The sequence below is a fragment of the Catharus ustulatus genome, chromosome 9 (genome assembly GCF_009819885.2).
Source record: "Catharus ustulatus isolate bCatUst1 chromosome 9, bCatUst1.pri.v2, whole genome shotgun sequence".
NCBI lineage: Eukaryota > Metazoa > Chordata > Aves > Passeriformes > Turdidae > Catharus > Catharus ustulatus.
This window is the reverse complement of record NC_046229.1, coordinates 22,650,934-22,673,457: the sequence shown is the minus strand read 5'-3', so window position 1 is coordinate 22,673,457 and position 22,524 is coordinate 22,650,934. Positions and strand designations below refer to the sequence as shown.

Here is a 22,524-nt window from a genome sequence, read left to right as displayed (position 1 = left end):
TGTCTGCCATTTTTATATTTTATTGCTAAGAATAGTTGGAGAGATTTTGCAGAAGGGAGAGAACATCTTGTTTGTGAAACTACTGATCCATTAAATAGTTCTTTTAGCTATATTAAGAAGCTAAATGCAACTCACTAAAATGCTCTTTAGCAAATCTAGGTCGGATTTTAGGCCCATGACAGCTCCTGTCTCTACCTTAACTTGCTCCCTTTAGAGGTAAACAATTTAATGCAGATGTAAGCTTTCTTTGCACTGGGAAACTTCAGCACTAACATAAGCTAAAAACTTAGGTTTCAAAAAGGCAGCTGAATTTTCCAGTGAGAATCACATGTGTTAGTGGTTTTTAGAATTTCAATGTAAGAATATAGATGAGTATTCAAGTTGAATCAATATTGTGCATTGGACAAACCTAGTGGCCATTGATAGTATTTAAGAAAAAGAATTAAACATCTGAGGAAAAATGCAACAGAAAACAATACTAACTTTGTATGTGCCATCTTGTTTTTAAAGCTCAACTCGTTTTCTGGTTCTTTCTGCCAATGTAATGGAGGAAGAAACACATATGTTGAACATCTGTTGGCCTTCTAACCTTGCAATTTTGACTTCAAAATTATAATCTTTGCAAAACCAGATAAGCTTGCCATATTGACTAAGCAAGCTAGACTATTTCTTAAAATTCCACTTGGCGTGAAAGCAGCCTGTCATAAATGCAGTGTTGTCCTTGAGCAGCTCAGTGTACAGCCCAGCAATGACTGCCCTGGGTGAGCTGGGAGATACATGCTGAAGAGGCTTTTTGAAAGGGGGGAAACTGTGGAGGCTGCAGGTCCACCCAATACAGCTGGGAATCCTTACTGTGGGTGAGGCCCTGGTCAGCCACAGGTGCTTTCCTGGGGGCTCTGGGTTGTACAGGGATGGTTTTTGTGATGAGTTTGTTGTCTGCCCTGTGTCAACCAAGGTCTTGTAGCATCTCTTACTGAATCAGTACTTTCATGTGTGTGCCCTTGCTGTAAATCTGGTCTGTCAGGGGCTCTGCTTTTCCTGTGTCTCACTGGGACGTTCTTGGAGACGTGAAGTAGGGCTGCCTGTTGAATTGGTATGGCTCTGACAAAAATACTGCTTTGATCAAAACAGGAAGTTGTAACATAGCAATTCTATAATCCATCCTAATATGAGTGATCCTTCTGAATCCACTAAAACATGTAGAACTCTGTTGTAATATTGAATTGCTGGGTCAGTACTTTTAAAATGCATATTAAAATGCATATTCAAAGCATGGTGCGGTGTCCTTTGAAATGCTGCTCCTTATAAATATTGTATTTGCTTTTCCACTTTGGCTCACAAGGCTGCAACATCATCTTTGGGAAGCTGATGTCCTCAAAAGGTGCTAGTACCTCACAGAGCTAGTTGTTATCAAGAATGCATATTGCCCTTTATGGCTATCCCTCTGAAGTTACCAATGCTCTTGGCAGTTACTGCCTTTTGGCCAGGTAAGATCTGCCAACAAAATAATCCACAGGAAAATGCATTAAAAGCCTTTTAAGGAGGTCATTGTGGCAGAGGCTTTATTTTCCTGACTCAGATGATCATTGATGCACGTGGATAACTTAAAGTGAAACAGACTTTGATTCAGTACAGAAATCAAGGTGGTCTGAGGATCTTAAATCTCTGCTAGGTAAATTTAAATGACTTCACTGCAAGCTTCATCTGCTTCTGTATGCCAGATGGTGAATATGTATTCATAAAGTCTTTAGTGTGTGAAGAAAGTGCAGTTGCATTTGTTAAACATTCAAACTAGAATTTAACAGATGAAATGCTTGATTTGTACATGAATAATACTTACATATCAAATTTTTAAAGTAACTTATGTTTTGTTCTGTGCTGTCTATAGGGAGCTGAAAATTAAGTCTGTTTAGACTATTATGTATCTAGTAGCATATTGTCACATCTTTTTGTTTATGTAAAAAGAGAAAATAATTCCCTTCACAAAATGTCTACTCAGAATTTGGTTAACACTTTTGAGCTGAAGAGAATATTTATGGCTTAATTAGGACCAGTGGAGGATCACAGCATAGTGGAAGTGCTGAATTAAAAATAATTGTATTGATGAATTATATGTGTTTGTGACCAAAGTGAGCACATATTTTGAATTTACACATTTGACACTCAGCCTTTCTGTTTTCTTTCCTCTAGTTTCTCTGCTTGAAGAATATAAGGACTTTTCTTTCTGCATGTTGTGAAATATTTGGAATGAAGAAAAGTGAACTTTTTGAAGCATTTGATTTGTTTGATGTGAGAGATTTTGGAAAGGTAAGGATGCTCTTGATTATATCCCAAGTAACACCTGTGTTCTGCTTGTGCACAGAGGACTTTTCTGGTAGCTGTGATATAGAAGTTGTGACTAATGGATGAGCATTCATTATGAAAAAGTAGTGGGGAAGAATTAAGAAAGCAGAAAAAGTAGGTTTGTATTGGAGGGGCTAATTAAGGGCAGAGAAAAACACTTGGCAGGAAAATGCTGAGCATGTGAAAAGCCAAGATAAATGGTTTGAAAGATGCTGAGTTAAATGGAAATGAAATGGAAGAAGATAGCAAACTGTGGGTGAGTGCTGTCTGGTAAAATCACTTTGGCATAAGTCATGTGGATTTGGAAACCCCGGGCCTGTACACTGAGCCCATGTGGCACAGAATGCGTTTCTTTAGTCTCAGGTGCTGGAAATTCACCCAGATCATTTGCCCTTGTAAAATTATTTTTTGACAGTTGGTTTTTTCCTAACCTGCTGCAAAGCTCAGACACAGCTATGAAAGGTTATTGTGACTATTCTAATTTACACAATATATTTACAGTATGTTCTCTAACTTTGATTGCTTATTCTACATGTAAAGCTTTTTCCAGTCTGTTGTTCAGCCTCCTACATAGCTGTTTGATCTGTCACTGCCAACATGTGTTTAGTTCAACTTCAGTTTCTGCTTTTGAGTCATAGTATCATTACCCTAATTTCACAGGAAAATGTCTAAAAATTACCTAAGTAGCACTAAAAATAGTAATTTATTCAAATTTAGTATATCTTAACCATTATTGCTTTTTAAAAAAGATCTTAATTTTACTATCTGATTTTTTTATGGACTGTTCTTTTTATTAGTAGGCATAGAGGTAAAGATGATGTAAATGCAAGAATGAATCAGGGCTACAATATGATTGTTTGAAATGGCTCAGTGATTATCATTAACCAAAATATCTAATTATCTTTCTCAACCTTTTGTCTGGTTTTAAGTCCTTTGAGCATTAAATTAGATAACCTGGTGATTCCACCTGTTCTTCAGTTTTGCTGAACATCTTGTCCTCATAAATCATATTTAAGACAAAGCTTTTGTTAAAATATGATCCTTTTGTAACATTTGGCTCATTAAAAATGAGATTTGTTTTTGATTGTACAAGCAGCAGAGGAATTTTAAATTGTTGGGTTTTCTTTTTTTGTGTGTGCTAGCAATGTCCTATTTAAGGTATTTAAGTTGGGTATCTTTAATGCTTGATTTAAATCTTTGATACCTATGCCTAAGGATTTTTTTTGTGTTATGTGTTGTAATTACTTGGTGAAAGTTTCTCATTTGGTGCCATATAAAGATAGTTTTTAATGCAGTCTAGTTTTAAAGATTTTACAGCACAAATTATTCTTGCTTCATTATTGAATATGCAGCAAAAACAGTTTCTGAATTAATGGTGAATTTAATCCACAAATATTTCTGGTAACCTCGATATGTAATATTTTAACAGAATTTATTTTGGAATATGATTTTCTGTAAGTAGAATAACTGGTTAAAAAAGTTCTATCCATGATACTTAGTATTTAATTTCTCTAAGTCAATTTGAATGTAGAGACATGAATATTTTTTTTTCCGCTGTTTGCAGCCACCATATAGCACAAACAGGTTAATTATTCCTGGTTTTCCAGTTTTAGTGCATCTAAGCAAAGACTTCTCTAGTCTAGGTCACCTTTCTTCAAAAGCTATGAGGTGGAAATGCAGTGACAAATTTGAGAGGCGCTGCAGCGAGGGATTCTCTCATGAGATGAGCTCTGTGCGTGGGAGCAGCTGCTTGTGCAGAGGTGGAGATACTGAATTGAACAGGGCTGTGCAGCCCTTGCAGTGGTTGTGTTGGGCAGCTTTAGGTGTGTGGTGGCTGTGCTGAGTTGAACAGGGCTGTGCAGCCCTTGCAGTGGTTGTGTTGGGCAGCTTTAGGTGTGTGGTGGCTGTGCTGAGTTGAACAGGGCTGTGCAGCCCTTGCAGTGGTTGTGTTGGGCAGCTTTTAGGTGTGTGATGGCTCTGCTACTCAGCTGCTCCTGTTGGGTGCTTTTGTGGAAACTTGCAACAAGCAAGTGGACCGTGTTCGAAGGGCTGAGCTGTAAGTTTTATAGCCTGGGCAAATGAGTGAGCTTCTGGAAGGGGCTGTGAACTTCAGGCTATCCATGGAAGTGGAAGGAAAAATAGCAGCTCTATGAAATTAATAAAATTGCAAGTAAAGAAAAGGTATGCTAAGTTACTTGTGTACCTTTAAGTATACTGTTTGTACAGTTAGCAGAAAATATCTTGAAGTCGCATGAGATTTCAATTCCACATCTGATAATGTACTTACTTGGAAATTCTGATTGTTAGTAACAGTGGTGAGAACAGGAAAGTGTATCTTTTTCAAGTTCTTCTTTGCTTTTCAACTTTCCCCTCATATTTTCCTGTGAATAACAACTGCAATGCAGCTGTACATCTCCAGCTTCCTCGAACAGAAGTTGTATGTGTGCAAAAGGCCAGAAAAATAGTGCTGCAGATATTTTCTTGCTACTGCAACCAAGTCATCCTGCCATTTCCAAAAGAATTATTTGAACTGCTCTCTCTAAATGTGTGCAAAATTTGAATGATCTTAAAATTATTACAGGTGCAAACAAAAAGGGGACTATGTTTTTAAAATACTGTTTTCTAAACTCCTGCTCAAAAAGGTGATGTGATGAGTGTATGCACTACCTTTATGCATTTGAATGTACTGGAAGCTGTCTTAAGATTTCAGAAGCTGGCAAGTACTTAGTGGTGAGATATAAATAAACTGTTGCTGAGGTAACTCCATAAACCTTATCTAGGACATTTAAAAGTTTCAGTTTAATTTATAAAGAAATTACTATTGAATTTGTCATCTTAAGATGGGATGTTTTGTTTAGGATGACAGACTTCAGTGACTATTTAAACATGCTAATGGAAGGAACATTAGGAATGTGTCAGCTGTAAATGAAAAATATGCCTTCAAGGAAGTAATATTGAAGGGGCAAAATAAGGTGAGAAACCTAGTGAGGGCAACTGTATTTTTTTGAAATATTCTGATATCTTCCCAGAAACTGGCAGGCAAACCCAGAGCACTGTAGAAGTAGCAGCAGTATCCTGCCAATATAGTCATAAGATTTTTAACAGCCTTGTGAAATACTGGTTACAAAATGTTTGTTGTAATGGTGGAACTTGCACTTAGTAGTTAGAAGTAAATGAGCTGTTTCCAGATGCTTTGACATAGCATATGAAAATTTGACTTGAACTTTGTGCTCCACTCTGCAGAGACTTTGATCTTAGTGATTAGGGAAAAAGGTGTATGTGCAGTGGATGAGAATCAGAGGTGAAGCTGAAGTAGCAACATGTAAATAGCTAAAGAATAGGCTAAGAAATGGAAACAAGTAACCTAATGTGTGTTTAATATGTACATTCTGTATGAATATTGGTATTAGCTGCTACAAGATGATTTTTCTTCTGTTTCAAATATAATAGCACAGTTTCTTATTTTTAGGCTGTGGTTGAAAAAAAGAGGGGCTACATTACACAGAAATAGGAAGGTTCTTTAAACTGTGCTTTTTAACATTTTATATAGCTTGATTTTCTTCTTTGGTATTTACCCATTCCCACTCATTCACCTTTCTATCAGTAAATTTCATTGTTGCTGCATTAAGTTCCTGACAGAGCATGAAATGCTCTCCCACACACTGGAGGTGCCAGACAGTGTTTTCATTATGAATTCCATGCTGGAGAGTAATTTTTCACTACCGCAGGGTTGTCAGGTTCTTCATTTCTACCTGTGTGCCAGAATAAGCAAATGCTGTTGGTACTTGTTCTTTCAGCTCAGAGCCCTCCTCCAACAGCAGCCTTTGTTGCTTGGCGCGCCACAACAAATTGTTGCTATCCCTATTCTCTGAAGGAAATTTGTAACTAATGTGTTGCAGAAATGGGAATCTGAGGATTAGTTTTGTTGATGTCAACAGATGCTCCCTGGACTCAGAGATGCGTTTGGGATCCTGTGGGGAAAATGGTGTCCAGAAAGTGTCAGAAAAGCACCTTTTGTGTGCTGTGCTTTTTAATTTCCTAAAGAATGTGTAGCAGAGCATGGAGTGTTTTTATGAGATAACTGATCTAACATGAACACAGCAATCTCCCTTGTAAGGATCCTGCATTAGATGTCTAGAAATAATGTACAATATTGAATTGTGATTTTAAAAAGACAAGGAGATCAAATATCAAGTGCCACCAATGAAATAAGTACCTAATTGTTTGAAAGCATATAACATGATGCCTAGTCTAGCTCACTCTGGTGAAACTTAAAATGGTGGCTTATATAAAAGCAAACAACTGCTGTGAAAATATTGAGTTGCATGTACTCAGTTTACATAGTTGGTGATCATTTTAGTCACTTCCTTACTGCAAAGGAAATCTGGGCAAGGATGCAGGAGAAAGTCATGCTGAAGTTGAGAATCCTGGTGTGTTAGTATTCCCTCAGGTTTAAAGGATTCCAGGAAGATTGGGCAGATGTGCATGAGATACACATACCAAAATCAACACAACAAAAGCAGCTATTATTATAAACTATATATCCTTCCAGGAAAAGGGTCTAAAAAATCTTCAGTAAAACTGAAGCAGTTGAGATTATCTGCAATTGTTTCATATTTTGTTTGCTGAATTTAATCAGTAGGATAATAGACCAAAATATGGTCACTTCTTGTACACAAAGTTATATTAAAACCGTAGAACGTGGGGGAACATGCCAAAACATTATACTGTATTTCTGTAAAGATGCTACAATGAAGAAAGAGATTGAATAGATAAAAAAAAAAGCCTATTACTAAATGCAGAGCTCTGTATCTTCATTGTCTGAGCTCTTTTAGTTGTAAAACTGCAAACAAGTCTTAATGGTTTGCTCAAGAAACTAGCTTGTTTTCAGGAGCAGCATTTCAGTGAGATGGACTGGCTTGGGATGAATGACACTTGAACTTCTCCAAGATGTACTTCTGTGTGGGGAGGAATAAAGAAACAGAGGAAATGGGCAGGTTTCAGCTTTCTTCTCCTTGGATATACTTTGGACAAAATATGCACAAGAAGATACTGCAAAACTGCTGAAATGCTTGGCATGTAGGGACCTTGTTTGTTAGTTATCACTCCTGTTTGTGTAGAAATACGTAAGTCGAGCACTTAGTAGCCTCCCAAAAGCATCCTTTAAATGGTAAAAAAAAAAAAAATCACTCCCAGCCCCAAACAGCTTAAATCATAGTTTTGGGCAAAGCATTGAGATGGGTGAAGAGTGGGGTGAGTCATGGTATGGCTCATGAGCCACCTTTTTTGAAATGTCCCTGAAAACTTGAAGAAATGTTTTGCCATGGTGTAACCAGGGAAAACATTGCCAATGCCAGATAAATTTAGTGTCCTTAATTGTAATGCTTTGTTGTTGTGATCATTGCCAATGAGTCTACAGTTTTCTGGGCATATAACTTCAATAAACCTAAAAGCATTAGCAAGAGCTTATAGCTTCTGCATGAGCATATGTATTTAGGCCTGAGTATTTCAGAATTATGATATTTCATGTTTCTGTTCTAGAATACTAGTGGACAATCACCTCAGTGACCTTTCAAAATGGATATTTATTAGTTTCTTTAAGGTCTGTCATAACTTTTCAAGTTGTGATGTTTGGTTCCAATTGATGAAAAGGGTAACGGTGTTTGGGTTTGACCACATAACAAAGCATTGACCGCACCACAAATATTTGATCATTAATGAAAAGTTCTCATCCGAGGGAGTGCTGGGATATTTCTGTTCTTCTGTAATATTGTTTTGTTCAGTTTTTCAGCAAATGTTATCAATTAGAAAGTCAAGGTTAACAAGGAATGTTTCCTTTTGGGATGAAAGGTTTTTGAGGAAGAGGAGAGTTGAAGCATGAGTAGCTTTAACAGGTTTTAAGACTTAAACCTTCTCACACATTTGTTTATACAAATGTATTTAAATCGCTTTAATTCCCTGTAGTGCTTGTAATACAAGCATTTCAGTAACCAGAAGGTGGTGAAAATTGTATCTAACCCCAGACTTCCTGAATTTATAAATACTGGTGTAAATAACAATAATATCAACTACAAATAAAACCAGAAGGTAATAAAAGAGTTATTTGCAGGGGAAGTTCATATCAACTTGGAAGAGTTTGTGTGTATTTTTTTCTGTGACACTGAAATTGTTCGCCAAAGAAGGGTAGGAAACGTTTTTTGTCTGTCTTGAAATAAGAAGCTCATGTTCAAGATACAGTAAGATGCTTGTCCTAAAGTAGTAGTAAAGCAGCATTCAATGGGAAATGATTTTGTGCGGGACCTAAATAAAAGATATTCAGTTTCTTTTTGGTTTATCCTTGAATGGATTTGATTGTATCAAGCTTAGCTTAATTACTATGGTGCTGGTAAACTGTTCTTTCCTAATGTTCAGTGTGGTTCCTCTGCCTGGCCTTTTTTCCCTGAGCAAAACACTGACCCAAGCAGCACTATGAATTACCTAGAATACAATTTTGCACTCTTACCTGCTTTTGTTCTTGTTCACTGCAATTCACTTAGAATCTTAGCTAACTGCATCTTGACAAAATTGAAGATAAGGAGGTAAAGAAGTGCAAACAAATGAAAATGATTTTGAAAGCTGAACAATTTGAAATATTTCAGTCCCCACTGTTGCTTGGCAAATGTCTATTGTTGTATGTGTTAATGATGACAACAGGAGTTCAATTGACTTGATGTATTACTATGCATAATTACAAAATAATACGTTTTATCACATTCATTGCTCCATTCTAGAAGGAGAAAGAGAATTACTAAGTATAATTGCTAAGTTTGGTTTTTGCCTCTTTTTTTTCCACTGTTGGAGTGATTTGAAGTACTGAAATATGCCTCCTAACCCTCCCCTCTGCCTTTCTTTCCCCCATCTCTTCTATATCATGAGTTTAAAAGGTGATTGAAGAGTATCTGTGCTAAACCTCCACCCGAGTGCTTGAGCTGCTCTTGAACTCCACCTCAGAGGCACAAATTGGCGGCTAGGGTGATACGTTTTAAACCATCACCTAGGCAGTGTTGTGATTTCCTCTGAAGAATTGGGCTTGTGGAGCATTCTCCAAGAGGAACTGCTATGACATCCTGGACCACACCTGGGAGGTGTTCCTACGCTGAGGGAAGGCCAGGCAGGCCATGATTTCTCTTCTGAGCCTGCAGAGATCCCCCTCTTCTTGCCTTCAGCTCTGTATGATTGGGAGGTTTATGGGAAGCGGGAGTGTTCTTCAGTGCAAAGTTCAGTAGTTGCTGCTTGTTTCTTTGTAAGTATCAAAAGCTCAGGCTTTGTTTAACTGGAAGCATGCTCTGGTCACTAGATTGCCTGCAAATGCATTCACTGCTTTTTTCTGTCCAGCTTCAGTAGAAAGTGGAGCTGCAGTGAATGGTTTGCAGCAGGGAACACCATTTCAGTATTTAATAAAAAGGAAATAGGTATGAATTAATGAGAAAGGTTTGCAAACTGAGTTAGGGATGGTGACAAGGCTAGAGAAGTGTTTGCTAAGAAGAATTGTGTTCTCTGACAGTAATTGTGTTAGAATAAATGTCAGCTGCACATGCCTTTTTTTAAAGCATGGATACTTGAATAGGTGAATAATGGAAGAACACAGAAGAGTGTATTACAATGTATTTATCTATAAACCTGAAAAACTTACATTGTATTTGATTAGATCACAAGGACTGCCTTGCTAGGAAAATTAATGCATCTTTCTGTTAACACTGAAACATTTGAGGACATGGCTTTTTTTTTTGTCAGAATTGCTATAGCAGAAATGTGGGATCATAGGTTTGGATCTTAAATGTTGTTTATGGAACTTTGATGCATGAAATGAGATTTATTTGGAAAAGTTCTATTAAACAGGTTGTTTGCATTTTCATGGCTTTCTTCATGAGATTTTGAAGGTGAAACACTGGTAGTTGAACACTGAGGATTTAATTTCCAGACCAGCCATTCAAGAACTAAACAATTCAGTGTGAAATTTTATAATGAATCTATTACCTGATGATAAACTCAGCAATGTGTTTAGAAACAGTTGTAAATAATGACAGTTGCTACGTAAAAAGTAAAGTTAAAGAAAAAATTGCTGGCAAATAAAACTATTAGCAGAAGTAAAATTTAATGGCACACTTTAGCTACTGCTAACCTCTACAAATAAAGAACATCTTAGGTTTCACCCATACACAAATTTAAACTTTAATATGAGAAAATCACCAAATTAGGGTTGTATGTAAGTTTGAGTAGGTTTCATTTAGGTCTTCAGCTGGATCCCATTTTGTTCTGAGAACATGTAAGGAACACTTCACAGAATTACTTTGGGAAAGCCAACTGATGGCTAGTTCACATAAGTAAAATTCATTCCCCAAGCCAACTTTAAGTTGCTGGAAGGTATAAAGTGTTTCTAAAGTAAACTAATTTGAGCAAAACTCCATCAGTGGCATTGTGGAAGCACATGATGTGTGTTTCTTGCAGTGGCTAATTGATATGAGCTGCATAATTTAGTGTAATCCACAATGTAATCCACTTTTAACCAAAATATGTAAATTCCTTGAGGGAGGATGGACTGCCTGTGCCCTTGAAGGAGAGTAGAGCAAAAAATTGAATATAGGTCACCGGTGGATTGGGGGGTTTTATACCAATTCCCATTCAGCCTTCACTGTTATCCAAAACTCACAGCACAGTTTAAAGAGATGCTGTTGATTGCATAGTGACTCAGTGGGGCATAATTTAGCTTTTTCCTCCCCCAGTGCTGGACAAAAATGGAATGATCTTCCTGAGTGGTATGAGGCATAGCCCCAGCTGTGTGCCCTCTGACTGCTGTAGCTGAATATATCTTGGGAGTTGTGTTTGGGCTTGGGGCAATAACTAGGAGGTGACAGAAGCCTTGGAGAATAAAATGTGGCATGAGGAAGGGACAAAATCCTAAGCTTGTGGCAGCCCTGTCCAAATAGTTGATTTGTCTAAATAGTATCACTATCAAAGTCCTGATAAAAAGTTGTAGTTGACATGCAGTGGAATGATCCCATGCAGTGTATTCATTACTTCAAAAGCAGCAGAACAAGGAGTAACACCTATTTTCTTAATATCTGTTTTACCTTCAAGTTTTCTATCAAATCCTTTCCTCACTTAGATAATAAATAATAAATTAATAGCTGTGCACATTTTTAAGAGTATTTACTTGGCTGTTGCAATTATGATTTTACCATATGTCTTGGTCACAACCAACTTGTTATATATATATATACACACACATATAAACATCTGTTGAGATGCAAGCACTTGTGTATATGGCAGCCTCTCATAGAACTTACTTGCTTTACTAAATATTGTTGAATTATGCAGTTCTGGGTTTTTTCTGAGGCTGAGTTTTAGTGTTTTGATTTGGGGAAGACCTCCCTTAGAGACTTTCAGCCAACTAAAAGGAAGGTTGAGACTGAGTACCTTAAGTAGTGGTTGGACACAGTCTGTGATCTGTGAGAAACAATCTGAGTGTTGGCAAACAAGCTTCATTAGCAATCTTGAAGTTCAATTAACTCAAGTTAATGAAAGTTCTTAAACCACCTGATTAGAAATGTCATCATACCATTTTCAAAGTGGTGAGGTCTAGGTTTTTGTATATGCGAACTTAGTGGATAGAAGATGATTTTCCTCAGTTGCATATTTTGTGGCAAAAAAATGTTTGTTAAAGGCATGATGACACCATATTAGAAAAGAAACAGGTTTTTCCTGGCTTTAAATGAGGATAAATATTTTTATTATTATTATTAACATTACTAACACATTTTATCATGTTGTTTTGTTATGGAAAAAGTGGATTCTAGACCAGACATTTGATGTAAAATTCTCCATACAGTCTGTCTTTCTGTGGACATTTTGATATAAAATTAAATTGGAATATTAATTAATCTCTTTTTTAGACCATAGGAAAGGGAGTAGTTTTCCTATATCTGGCAAGCATCTAGCCAAAACTTAGTGAAAGAACTTGAATACTAGGAACTCGAGCATAACATGTGCTTTGATTTTTGAAATTTTACAAAGTAATTCACATTTAATTTTTTAAAATGAAGATTTACCACCCACAACTGGGTGGCATCAATTTGGAACCTGTAGGAGTCACCACCAACCTGATTTAGCATCTTGCCTTTGTGTGTATTATTAATTAGATTAACCATTGTGCTGATGCTGGATACAGAGTTAAATGGGATTGTATGAGAATATTTCTGTTCAAATTGTGGGGCTTTTAGGTAATTGCTTATGTCTGTTTCTCTTGTAGAAGTGACTAATCCACCTGTGTCTTGAACAGTCTGCTAAATGCTAGAAAAAGCTGCCATTTTCAGACTTTGTGTTAACAAAGCCATAACCACAGCAAGTTAGCAGAGCTCTGACCACAGGCTCTGGGCAGCAGAGCTGCTGGTTTCCTTCTTCCAGCCTTGCCTCTTGGTGCTGCCCTGTGCTCACCCTTGCCTGACACCCAAAGAATGCAATCTGTCTGATCACTCCTACTTAGACTTTCATCACTTAATGTTTGATTTTCTGTGGTTAGTTACTATTTACTCTTCATCACTGCCTTGTCTTCTTTGCTGCCTGCATTCTTTACCTGTCTCACCACTCTGCTCTGCAGTCTGGTGTACATCCCCATTCCTGCAGTGCTTCTTGAGCCTTTTCCATTTAAGCATTTCAGGTTTGTTTCTGGAGTTTTGTTTTTTCTCTTGGTTTTGCTAGAAGACTGCTCCTATTATTCCCATGCTTATTTAAATACACCTTTAGATTTTCCTATATAGCAGGTAAATACCCCCTACTCATCAGAGGAGGACTACGGCTCTTGAAATTCCTGCAGTTCTCTAGAACCTGAATATGAGTCTCTTCCTTCAATTTTTTTTCTTCTAAAGAAGAAATAGTCAATTTGGTTTAGTTGGCTCCCCTCTTGCATCTTATTCAGAGTATATTTTTGTATGATCTCACTGTACAGTGATAAGTCTTTGATGTTGTCTTGCACCACCAAAACTCAGAAAAGAAAAAAAGAATTTTTAGCACTGATATTCTGATGATGTTTTATTTCCTTTAAGTGCCCCCCCCACCCCTAAAGATTAAGTGAGAAGGAACTTAGCACTTTGACAATTGTTCAATAAAATTATTTTAGGATTTACAAGCTATAGATACTGTGATTTATTTGGAAGCTGTCAAAAGGTGGTTTTAACTGTATATTTTTAGAACCATAGTTTCTTGAAGGAAGTAGACATTAAGCAGTACTCAGTTTGTAATGCAACAGACAAGTGTTTAGGCAAGATTATTCATGTAACTGTCTATACTTCATGTATTGTTCTGTAACGTATTTTGATCAATACATGCGTATATGAACTGCTGGGATGTCTCAAGAAATCAGAAATGTGGACCTGTACCTGAGATTTACTCTTCCTCTATGTCTCAGAGTTCACTTATTAAATTCTAGTATGAAGTTAACTGGTTCCTCACTTAAAGCTGAAATAAAGAACGATGAGAGGAGGGTTTAGCTTTCTATTTCTTACCAAATCAGTACTCACAAATGTGACTAAAAAGTACTCAGGGTGTTTGAATCCAGAAAACAAGGCTTGTGTCATAGAAAAAACAAGGCAGTAAAAAAAATACTTGAACAATAGCACTTTTTAGAAGCCTGGATTGCAAACTCCAGAGGCTGATCAGGATCCTTGAAGAGTAAATGTTACATAGAAAACAGCAAGAGTCTTGTGCTAATGCACGGGTCTGCGCTGACCCAAAAAATGCTATGCAAGGCAGGGAAGTGCAGGGTGCTCTGTCGTGTGTTTGTGCTTTTACAGGGCATTTCTGCTTGTGTGTGTTTGCAGAAGCAGACACTTAGGGCAGTGCTGGCAGTCTGAGCTGTCTGAGTCATAGAAAGGTCTGAAAGACAGGTCTTCATCTCCTACTCTTGATGTAGATGAAGTATGTGCAAATAAACCAACAGGGAATATTGTCAGGATGTTTCTGGCTGTGACCAAATAAAAGGATGTGTCTCCTTTTAGAAAGTGAGCATGAGTTACTGAGCATAGACTTTTTTTCTCCTTAGATATATTTTTCTGGGAGTTATGAAAAATACTTTATTGGATTACTCTATTGAGAGTGGAAACCCAAAAAGCTGAGTTGTTTTCCAAGTGGTTGCCAGAAATTAAATAGAAAATGGAGGTGAATACAGGTGTGGGTTTAGAGGCAGTTTTTTTCAGAAGCTTTTGAGAGAAAGTATTTTTTTGCCAAGTAAAAAAATGTAGACTCATGAAGAAATTGAGCTGCTCTCTATGCTAATTTATGGGATTATTTAGGGAAAAAAAATCAGTGACAAATATGAAGCTTGTAATCTAAATTTACTAACACTAACTCTCGTTCTGCTCTTTGTGTGTGTGTTGAAAACAGTTTGCTAGGCAGTGAAAGTGGTTGCTTTAGTAGGTATGGTACTGGAGTCATGACTGCTGCTTTGCTTGTTTGCAGGTGTATAACTCCAGCTCTGAAGGGGAATTCAGTTATAAATTTGTTTGATAGTGTAAGGTAAAATGTTAAATGCAAAGTCAGCGTTCTCAAGCAAGTGTTGTGACTTTGTACCTCGGTTTCAAAGCTGTTCGGCCAGTAGGAAAGAATCCATCTGACAGGGTGCCTCAGACCTTATGATGGATTTAAAATGATCCATCTCAGTTCACTTGGCAGACTAAAGTCTTAAGGGAAAAAAAGTGCCCTTTCTGTGCAGCTTCTCATAGACAGAGGAGCCCTGAACTAGAAAGGCAGAGAATGCTGTCAGAATGCTTGCCTGCTGTGTTGGATCTTAATGAGTTGTAGCAGGAGTTGTTCTGAAGATGGAGACCATGTGGTGCATGTTCAGAGTGTCACAGACAGTGGGAAGCTAAAGTACATCAGTAATCCAAAATCCACTGAAAACTTAAACTTGTCCAGCAGTACCCTGCCCTGTTCGTTACATATAACATTTAATTCTGACCAACAACTAGACCTTCATCTTAATATAGAATCAGTAATTTTCATTTTTTTGTATGCAGGTCTAAGCTACAGTGTAAAAGTATTGGATGAGAGTGGTTTTAATGGCTGTATTATCCTTGGACAGCAGTAATTTAAACTTGCCAAAACCTAAATCTATACCTAGACTGTGTCTTGTCCTCATCCAGATACCTCACAAAACCTCCATTGTGTGTACTCTGCATGCTGTAGGTACCTCAGCTACAGCAACACACTGTTAATGCAGCTTACAAACTTTCTACGTTGATATTTTTGTTCCTTTTGGTGGAAAACATGGATCATATATTTTTAATTAAATTACCACAGAGGGAACTCTTACTTTCTTTGTTCTCGTTCTGTGTTTCATTTGCTTTACAGGTTTGGTTTCAGTTTCTTCACCTTTTTCTCTACTTTTTAAGGTGATGTTTTTGTAGTCTCAAACCCCTTCAGAAGCTGATTACGTTAAGTCTTTTGAATATTTTCCCTCTTCCTCTAGTGCCTTGTTCTCCTTCCTTCAACTTTCTGACATCTTTATTCTGTTGACATCTCTCTTATTTCCCAAAACTTCTGTCTCTCCAAATCTTCTGACTTTGCTGTTGTCTAAAGATCATATTTCAGGCATCTGCCTCAGTTAAGCTGTTTTTTTGGCTCTTTCATTGCTACTATTTTTGGTATGAGTGCAGTAAGGGAATTTTTGTGCTGTTGGAAATACCTGTGAGCAGTAAAATTGGTGCCTGCCAAGCAAAAAGGAAGATGTGTTGAGGAACACAATTTTAAGAAATATTACAGGTAGTGTGAGATAAAATTACAAGCTGTAATGCTGAATAGCTTTTTAAAAATTCAGCGTTGAGGTTGTTTCAATGTTCATCAACTTGTATATCTTTTGATCTTGGTTTTAGATTTGAAATTTGATGTAAAAAACCGAAGAAGGTAGAGGCATAATTCAGATTGCTGCTGGATATGAATTGCTACTTTCAATTTGAAATCCCCCCCTGTGACATTTGACTCACAAAAATTTAACATTTTAACACAAATAGTACCTTTCACTGAGACCATATCTATGAAAAAAATGCTAGGAGAATGTTGGTATCAGACAAGGTTTATCTTTCATATTTGATAACCTGCGCTGGATAAGTGGTTTTAATTGCAATATATTTTCTGAATTTTATCTCCCCAAAATGCCTTTTTGCATTGACCACAAATGATGTGGGAGCCTGTTTTTCACAGAACATGACCTTTTCTGATGCGTTTTCTAGGTGCATCTGCTTGCCTGCAGTTGGCTCTTGCATTTGCTCACTGTAGGCTGCTGCTGAGATTGACTGCAGCAGGGCTAATCATTCTTGGGGTATTGGGTTTGATTTGGACTCGCTCTATTGGACTGAAATGACCAACTAAATTCATGTCAAGAGTTTCATTGAACTCATATGTGCTACTGGTGTTTTTATCATAAATAGTGAGGACTGAAGCTGGTCCTAGATGGTTTTCTGACTTGTTACCAATCTGGAATGTGTTCAGTCCTGTGCCCTTTCACAAATGTTTTTTTAAGCACAATTCCACAACAAATGTTTTTAAGTGCTTATAAGCCCTCTAGAGTAAAAGTGAGGTACATTCCCATGTGCTCTAAGAGGCAATGTTAATTATATTCAGAGATTACTGCCTCTACCATGGTGGAATGCCTCGTGATGTAGCAGAGCTGGGAAATAAGCAGTGGACCTTACCTGCCCTTCAGAATAATATGCTAAGAAATCTATCCCTCCTTCTGTCTCTGCTTATCAGTTCTCAAATGTAGTTTGACGTGACCATAGAGTTGGGTTAGAACAGTGGGTGAAGAGCACAAAATAAAGGACAAAAGTTTCTGTACTCAGCAGAGCTTGAAATTCCAAGAGACATCTTAATAGTAAATACTTGGTTAATGGTTAATGATATGGTAATGGTAGGTATCTCTTGGTTAATGATAGGTATCTCGTGTTTGCTCTTACTTATCATGGTATCTCCATCTAAAATACATACTGTGATCCCCATCACAGACTTTTCGGAACTCAATGTTCTTTTCAACCTCTAGACAAGTGAAAGCTAAAGAACAACATTTTTAAAAAAACATATTAAAAAAGAGAGGAATCAATCCCACTTTCTCTTTAGTTCTGCAGCAGTATTCTGGAAATGTAGCACATAGATAATACAACCTACAAGCTGCTGCATGTTCAAAGCAATAAGACAATTAAGTAGGAAAAAAAAATAAAAACACCAAGTTTCTCATTCATTTTGTAATCTGCAGTATAAGGATTCAGCTCAGGGAGAATTGGATTACAAATATGATGGGAATGTATTTTTCTGCATATTTTCTTCCACTACTGCAACTGTACTTTTTTTTAAAATCTAAGTGAACAGATGACTGGGGAGAAAACCAAACTACTGCTGTTACCAAGTTTCAATAATAGAAGCTGACAATGCCACTTCCGTTGCAGAATGTCTTCTCAAGTTTAATTTTTTTAAAATCCCGTAACAAAGCTGATGATTTTTAAAATGAGTGGAAGACGGTGAAATGTCCAAGTTATACCATCCTGTTTACTGTAGTGTTGGAGGCAAGTGCTTTTCTATTGGACCAGTCTAGTCCTTTGTGTCTCCTGGTAGAGAGATAGACTTTTCAGGGGCTTTTGTGAACCACTGTGAGCATGGGTAGCTGCAGCAAAGAGAACAGCTCACTTCCCTTTGCACTGTAGCAGGGAATTTCTTTTTTTTTCTTGCAGTGAATGAGGAGATATACAGTGTCTATTTATGTCTAATATTCCTATCTTCATTGTTTGTGAACTGGAGTAAATTCAGTTTGTGGCTCGGGTGTGACTTGGTACCACTAAGCAAAGCCACACACTAGTTAAATTTGTGTAGTTAATGGTTAAAGTAAACTCAGAAAAGGGAGAAGTGTGGCAGTGACTGGTTCACCCAAGACAGGAAGAAAAACTCTTCCTCTGTTTTTAGCAGAAGAGAGGAAGAAAAACTCCATTGCACAGCCTCCTCTGAATATTGCTCTTGCAAGGATCAAAACTGACAAGTAATCTGTTTAAATATTAAAGTGAAATAACACAGTGGGAGTGAGCAAACCAAATGTCACTTGCACTGCAGGATGCATACCTAAAACAGTATTGGAGGTGCAATCAATAATGAATATGTAAGCACTAATTTCCTTCTAAAATATCTGTATGCCAATTTTAAACATCCAAGGTCATGAACACCCAAAACGTATATACAAAGTGTACAAACTGATGGTTGCAGTTTAGAGAATTTGCTTGTTTTTTTCAAAACATGTAAAAATAGTGTTCTGAAGTCTGTTATAGGGTAGGGGCAAAAGAAATGTAACTCTGGAAAACACACAGCACTGATTTATGTCCTTTCCTATTTAAAAAAACCCACATGTCCAAAGTCTGAATACCTTTGATAATCATCCTGTTCAGTCCTTAGGGGTTTTAAAAGGAATGCTTACATTTAGGTAAAAAAAAAATCCCCAACTTGTTTTAAAATATCCAGTTTAAAATGCAGGAAAAAGTAGTTTCTTTCAGGATTGATTACTGTTATGACCCATATAAATTATGGCAAAAAAATGGTATCATCAGTAAGAGCGTTCAAAAAGCATTGAAAACAAGCAGTTGATCAAAGCAGAATACAGCTCGAAGATGCTGTTTCTAAGTATAGGTTATCCTTGCAGTGTTTATTCTGAAGGGAGCTGGTATGGCTTAATAGCAGATAGGTTTTGCAGTACTGTACTAGGAATATCCTTTTGTATTCTTTTGCCCTCCATGCAAAACCTGAAATGTAGTAAATGCACCAGAAAGGACAAACTCCAATTCCACGTTTAGAACAGCATGCTCTGAGGCAGTCTGCACTTAGGCTATTAGTTGCAGTGTTATAACACAGCAATGCTTAAAGTAGGGTTCTCATTCTTAAAGCAGATCTTAGAAAGAAAAAACAAACCAAACAAACCCAACCAAAAAGCCAGCCCCAAACTTCCAGCCCTCACCATGCCTTCTGGGGTGTAAGGTATCCAAAGAATCAAAACCACGAGATGCAGGCAGGAAGCAGCTGCTCCAACTCCTTCCCTCCATGCTTGTGTTAGGGAGTCTCAGCCTTGCAGACGAAATGGGATGAGCAGGACTGTGCTGCTGGTGCAGTTTAAGCTTTTTCATTTCCCTGTAGGAACAGAGCCATCAAGGGAACCTTTCTTGCTTTTGGGCTAGCGACTGTTGCCTTGTCAGAGACCTAAAATTTGAAAAACGGGGATTTAAGCACCATAAAAAAAATGTACATACATTTGTGTCCATTGCTGGATATCGAATAGCGAAGACTTGCTCATTGTAGTTCTCAATACGTGGTATTGAGTTTTACAGAGTCCCAAAGTGCATTTGGTTTTGGTTTTCCTCCTTTTAAGTTTAGTATTCATGCGTGCAGTTCTGTCAGCTGCTCCCACTGTTCTAGCTCCAGAGTTTACATGATCAGAATTATCAATCCTGGTAAAAGGAGTAAAATGTTCAGTGTGCAGAAGGGGTAAATCTTGTTGGCATCAACCTGTCCTTTTGGACATCAGGTCACCTGTCCTCATATCTTTGAGTGGTTTGTAAAAATTACTTTCTACAAGCTGTGCCTGCCTTCCTGGTTCCAAACTGCCTGTCTCACTTCTCCTTCTTAGAAGACAGGAGAAAAAGTTGCGTCCTCTGTAGCTGTTGATTCCCCAGGGCTTTTGAAGTCCCAGCGGTTTGCATATCTGTATTTAGCTTATCTACGAACAGATCGGCAACACCCAGGAGGTTTTTTGTCTTTGCTATATTTTGTTTTTTTTTAAACTCTGGAGAAACTTTCCTGCCACTTCATTGTGGAGATGCTAACACTAGGGAGAACGCATCTGCGATGAGCTTCCCTAGGGCAATGTGTGCAGGGTGTGAAGGTCTGCATGGCCAGAGCCAGCCAGGCAGCACAGCACCATCTCTGAGCTCTCCTCTCGCAGCTGGGGCTCAGTGCTCAGAGGAAATGTGCATGACTGCCAAAACCAGCTTGTACAGCAGTCATACCCTTGCTGCCTCTGCATGAAAGTATTTGGCACCTGGTTTCAAACCTTTTTTTCACATTTGCTGGCAGGCTCCTGTCAGTCACAAAGACTTGGCTCGGGGTTGTGAATTCCTCTGCCGTCGTTTCCTGGGACAGTCGGTCTGTTTTCCTTACTGCTCCTGTGCCAGTGCTAAGCCTTGATGGGAAAGAGGGGTGAAGTAGTCCTCAGGTATTTCCTTAGGGTGTAGTTCAGTGGAAAGGAAAGAATGGACACAGAGAATCAGAGAGGCAGAATCAGGATGGCTGAAGGTGATGTCAGTGGGAAGACAGAGCAGCATCCCACAGCTAGTGATTACCCCAGTGAAAAGTAAATTTGTGCCTTTCCTTTGGATTGCACCTATTAGTGCTCTACACCTAAAGCCTGGATTTCATTACTTGAATGAGGTGAAAATCAGGATATAGCTATATGTGAAGCTGTGTGTAATGAAACAGATGATGATATTTCTACCTGCTGGAGGTGTGCAGTCTGTCCTTTTCCTATGGAGGTGCTGGTACAGGTGCCAAGGGTATAAATTGTCTTCTCTCTGTATGGTTTTGACACTTTAGTGCATGCCACAACAGTATTTAGTAGAGGCATATTTGCATAGCTGGCATTTGAAATTTGGATTTTGTTTTTTAAGAGCCTGTCGGAGGTGCCGGTGTGTGAAACAAAGGTTTGATTTTAGGTCAGGTTTGGTCTTCTCTCTCTCTGTTTTGTTTTTTTCCTCCTTTTATTTCCTTTCAATTTAAGGAGTTTTCATTCATTTTGCCTTCTTGAAAAATCCTCATCCTTTCTCCTTCCCTAGAGGTTTGTGGTTTGATTAAAACTAACCTGAACCAACACAGACTGCTAACACAGTACCCAAACAAGGCATATGGAGAGAAAATATTCAATTTAACTTATGAACATACTTTACTTGGAACAATATGCTCATTAGATCAGCAGGTGTGTAATCACCCTGGAGTTGTCTGGCTTCATGTATTTTCTTTTTTTCTTCTTCCACCCCCCCACTTTTTTTTTTTAATTGTTAACCAAGGAAAATGGAAATGTAGAAGTTTCTAGAGGTCTTTTTGTTCAAAAGTTAGCAATGGATTAGTGTACAACATTAATACATATTAATCAATATATATTTCAACTGCCACCCACCCCACTCTGTGCCAAATGAAGCATTGATCTAGGTTTATCCACAGCCTACTAAACTCTACAGCAGCAAAATATAAACCTTTCTTAATATAAGTCATTTGTAGAGCATTTTCAGTTTATCTCTGAGTGACAGAAACACAACATGATGTTTCTCTTTCTCCTTCTCCTCACCAGTACGGTGAATGAGTGAAAACAGCTTCATGAGAATTCACTCAACATGACTGGCAGTTCTGGCTTTATAGTGTCCTGGATATCTGGCACTCAAAATTGGCCTCATAAGAGCCCCACCCCATGATGCAGAGAATGTATGATGTATTCTCCAGACACACTGTATTTGTATATACATTGGCTTTTTGTTTTTCATGATCTGCTCAGAGCTCTGACTTACCATATTTTAGGAAAACACATCCTGGTTTCAGTACCTGCATGGAAGCAACTGCTTTGATGATCTCACCACAAGTGAGTCTTTCTAGGTTTCATTGGCATATGCCAATTCTTCCCACCAATGTATGTTGATCACTTCACATTTGCAGTTTAGGTAAGTATCAGAAATATAAATACGATCATAGTCCTTTCAGCATCTGTCAGTAGCATGGAATTATTGCTTGTTTGGGGAGACTGAGTTGCAAAATGAGGTACTTCTGTTTCTTCTGAAAGTGGAAAAGTACTTTTAAAATGTACTTAATCTGTTCTTTAACTGCATGATTTGCAAGATCTTTTTAAAGAAATAAGACTAAAAGGAGACACCACTAAAATATTTTAGAGAGGGACATTTTAAGCTCAGACACACTATTGCTATGGGAAGTAGTAAAATAGTCCCTCTAGTGTACTGCTGCTGTAAGCAGGCACAGGAATATCTGATGTGATAAACTGAAGAGTATGGCTGCAGGAAATTACAAAATAATGTTTTGGCAAGACTGGAGAGTCTGACCTACAACTGTGAGTCAAGTCAAACCATA

General features: G+C 37.8%; 1 protein-coding gene across 2 annotated transcripts in view; it reads left to right on the top strand.

Annotated features, from left to right (window-relative positions):
- Nucleotides 1-22,524, top strand: part of VAV3 (vav guanine nucleotide exchange factor 3) — a 149,855-nt gene that overhangs the window by 25,441 nt on the left and 101,890 nt on the right. For both annotated transcript variants that reach the window (XM_033067481.1, XM_033067480.1), the window contains exon 2: nt 2,191-2,307. In XM_033067481.1, coding sequence (XP_032923372.1) covers nt 2,191-2,307 — 117 coding nt within the window. The remainder of the gene's footprint in view (nt 1-2,190; nt 2,308-22,524) is intronic.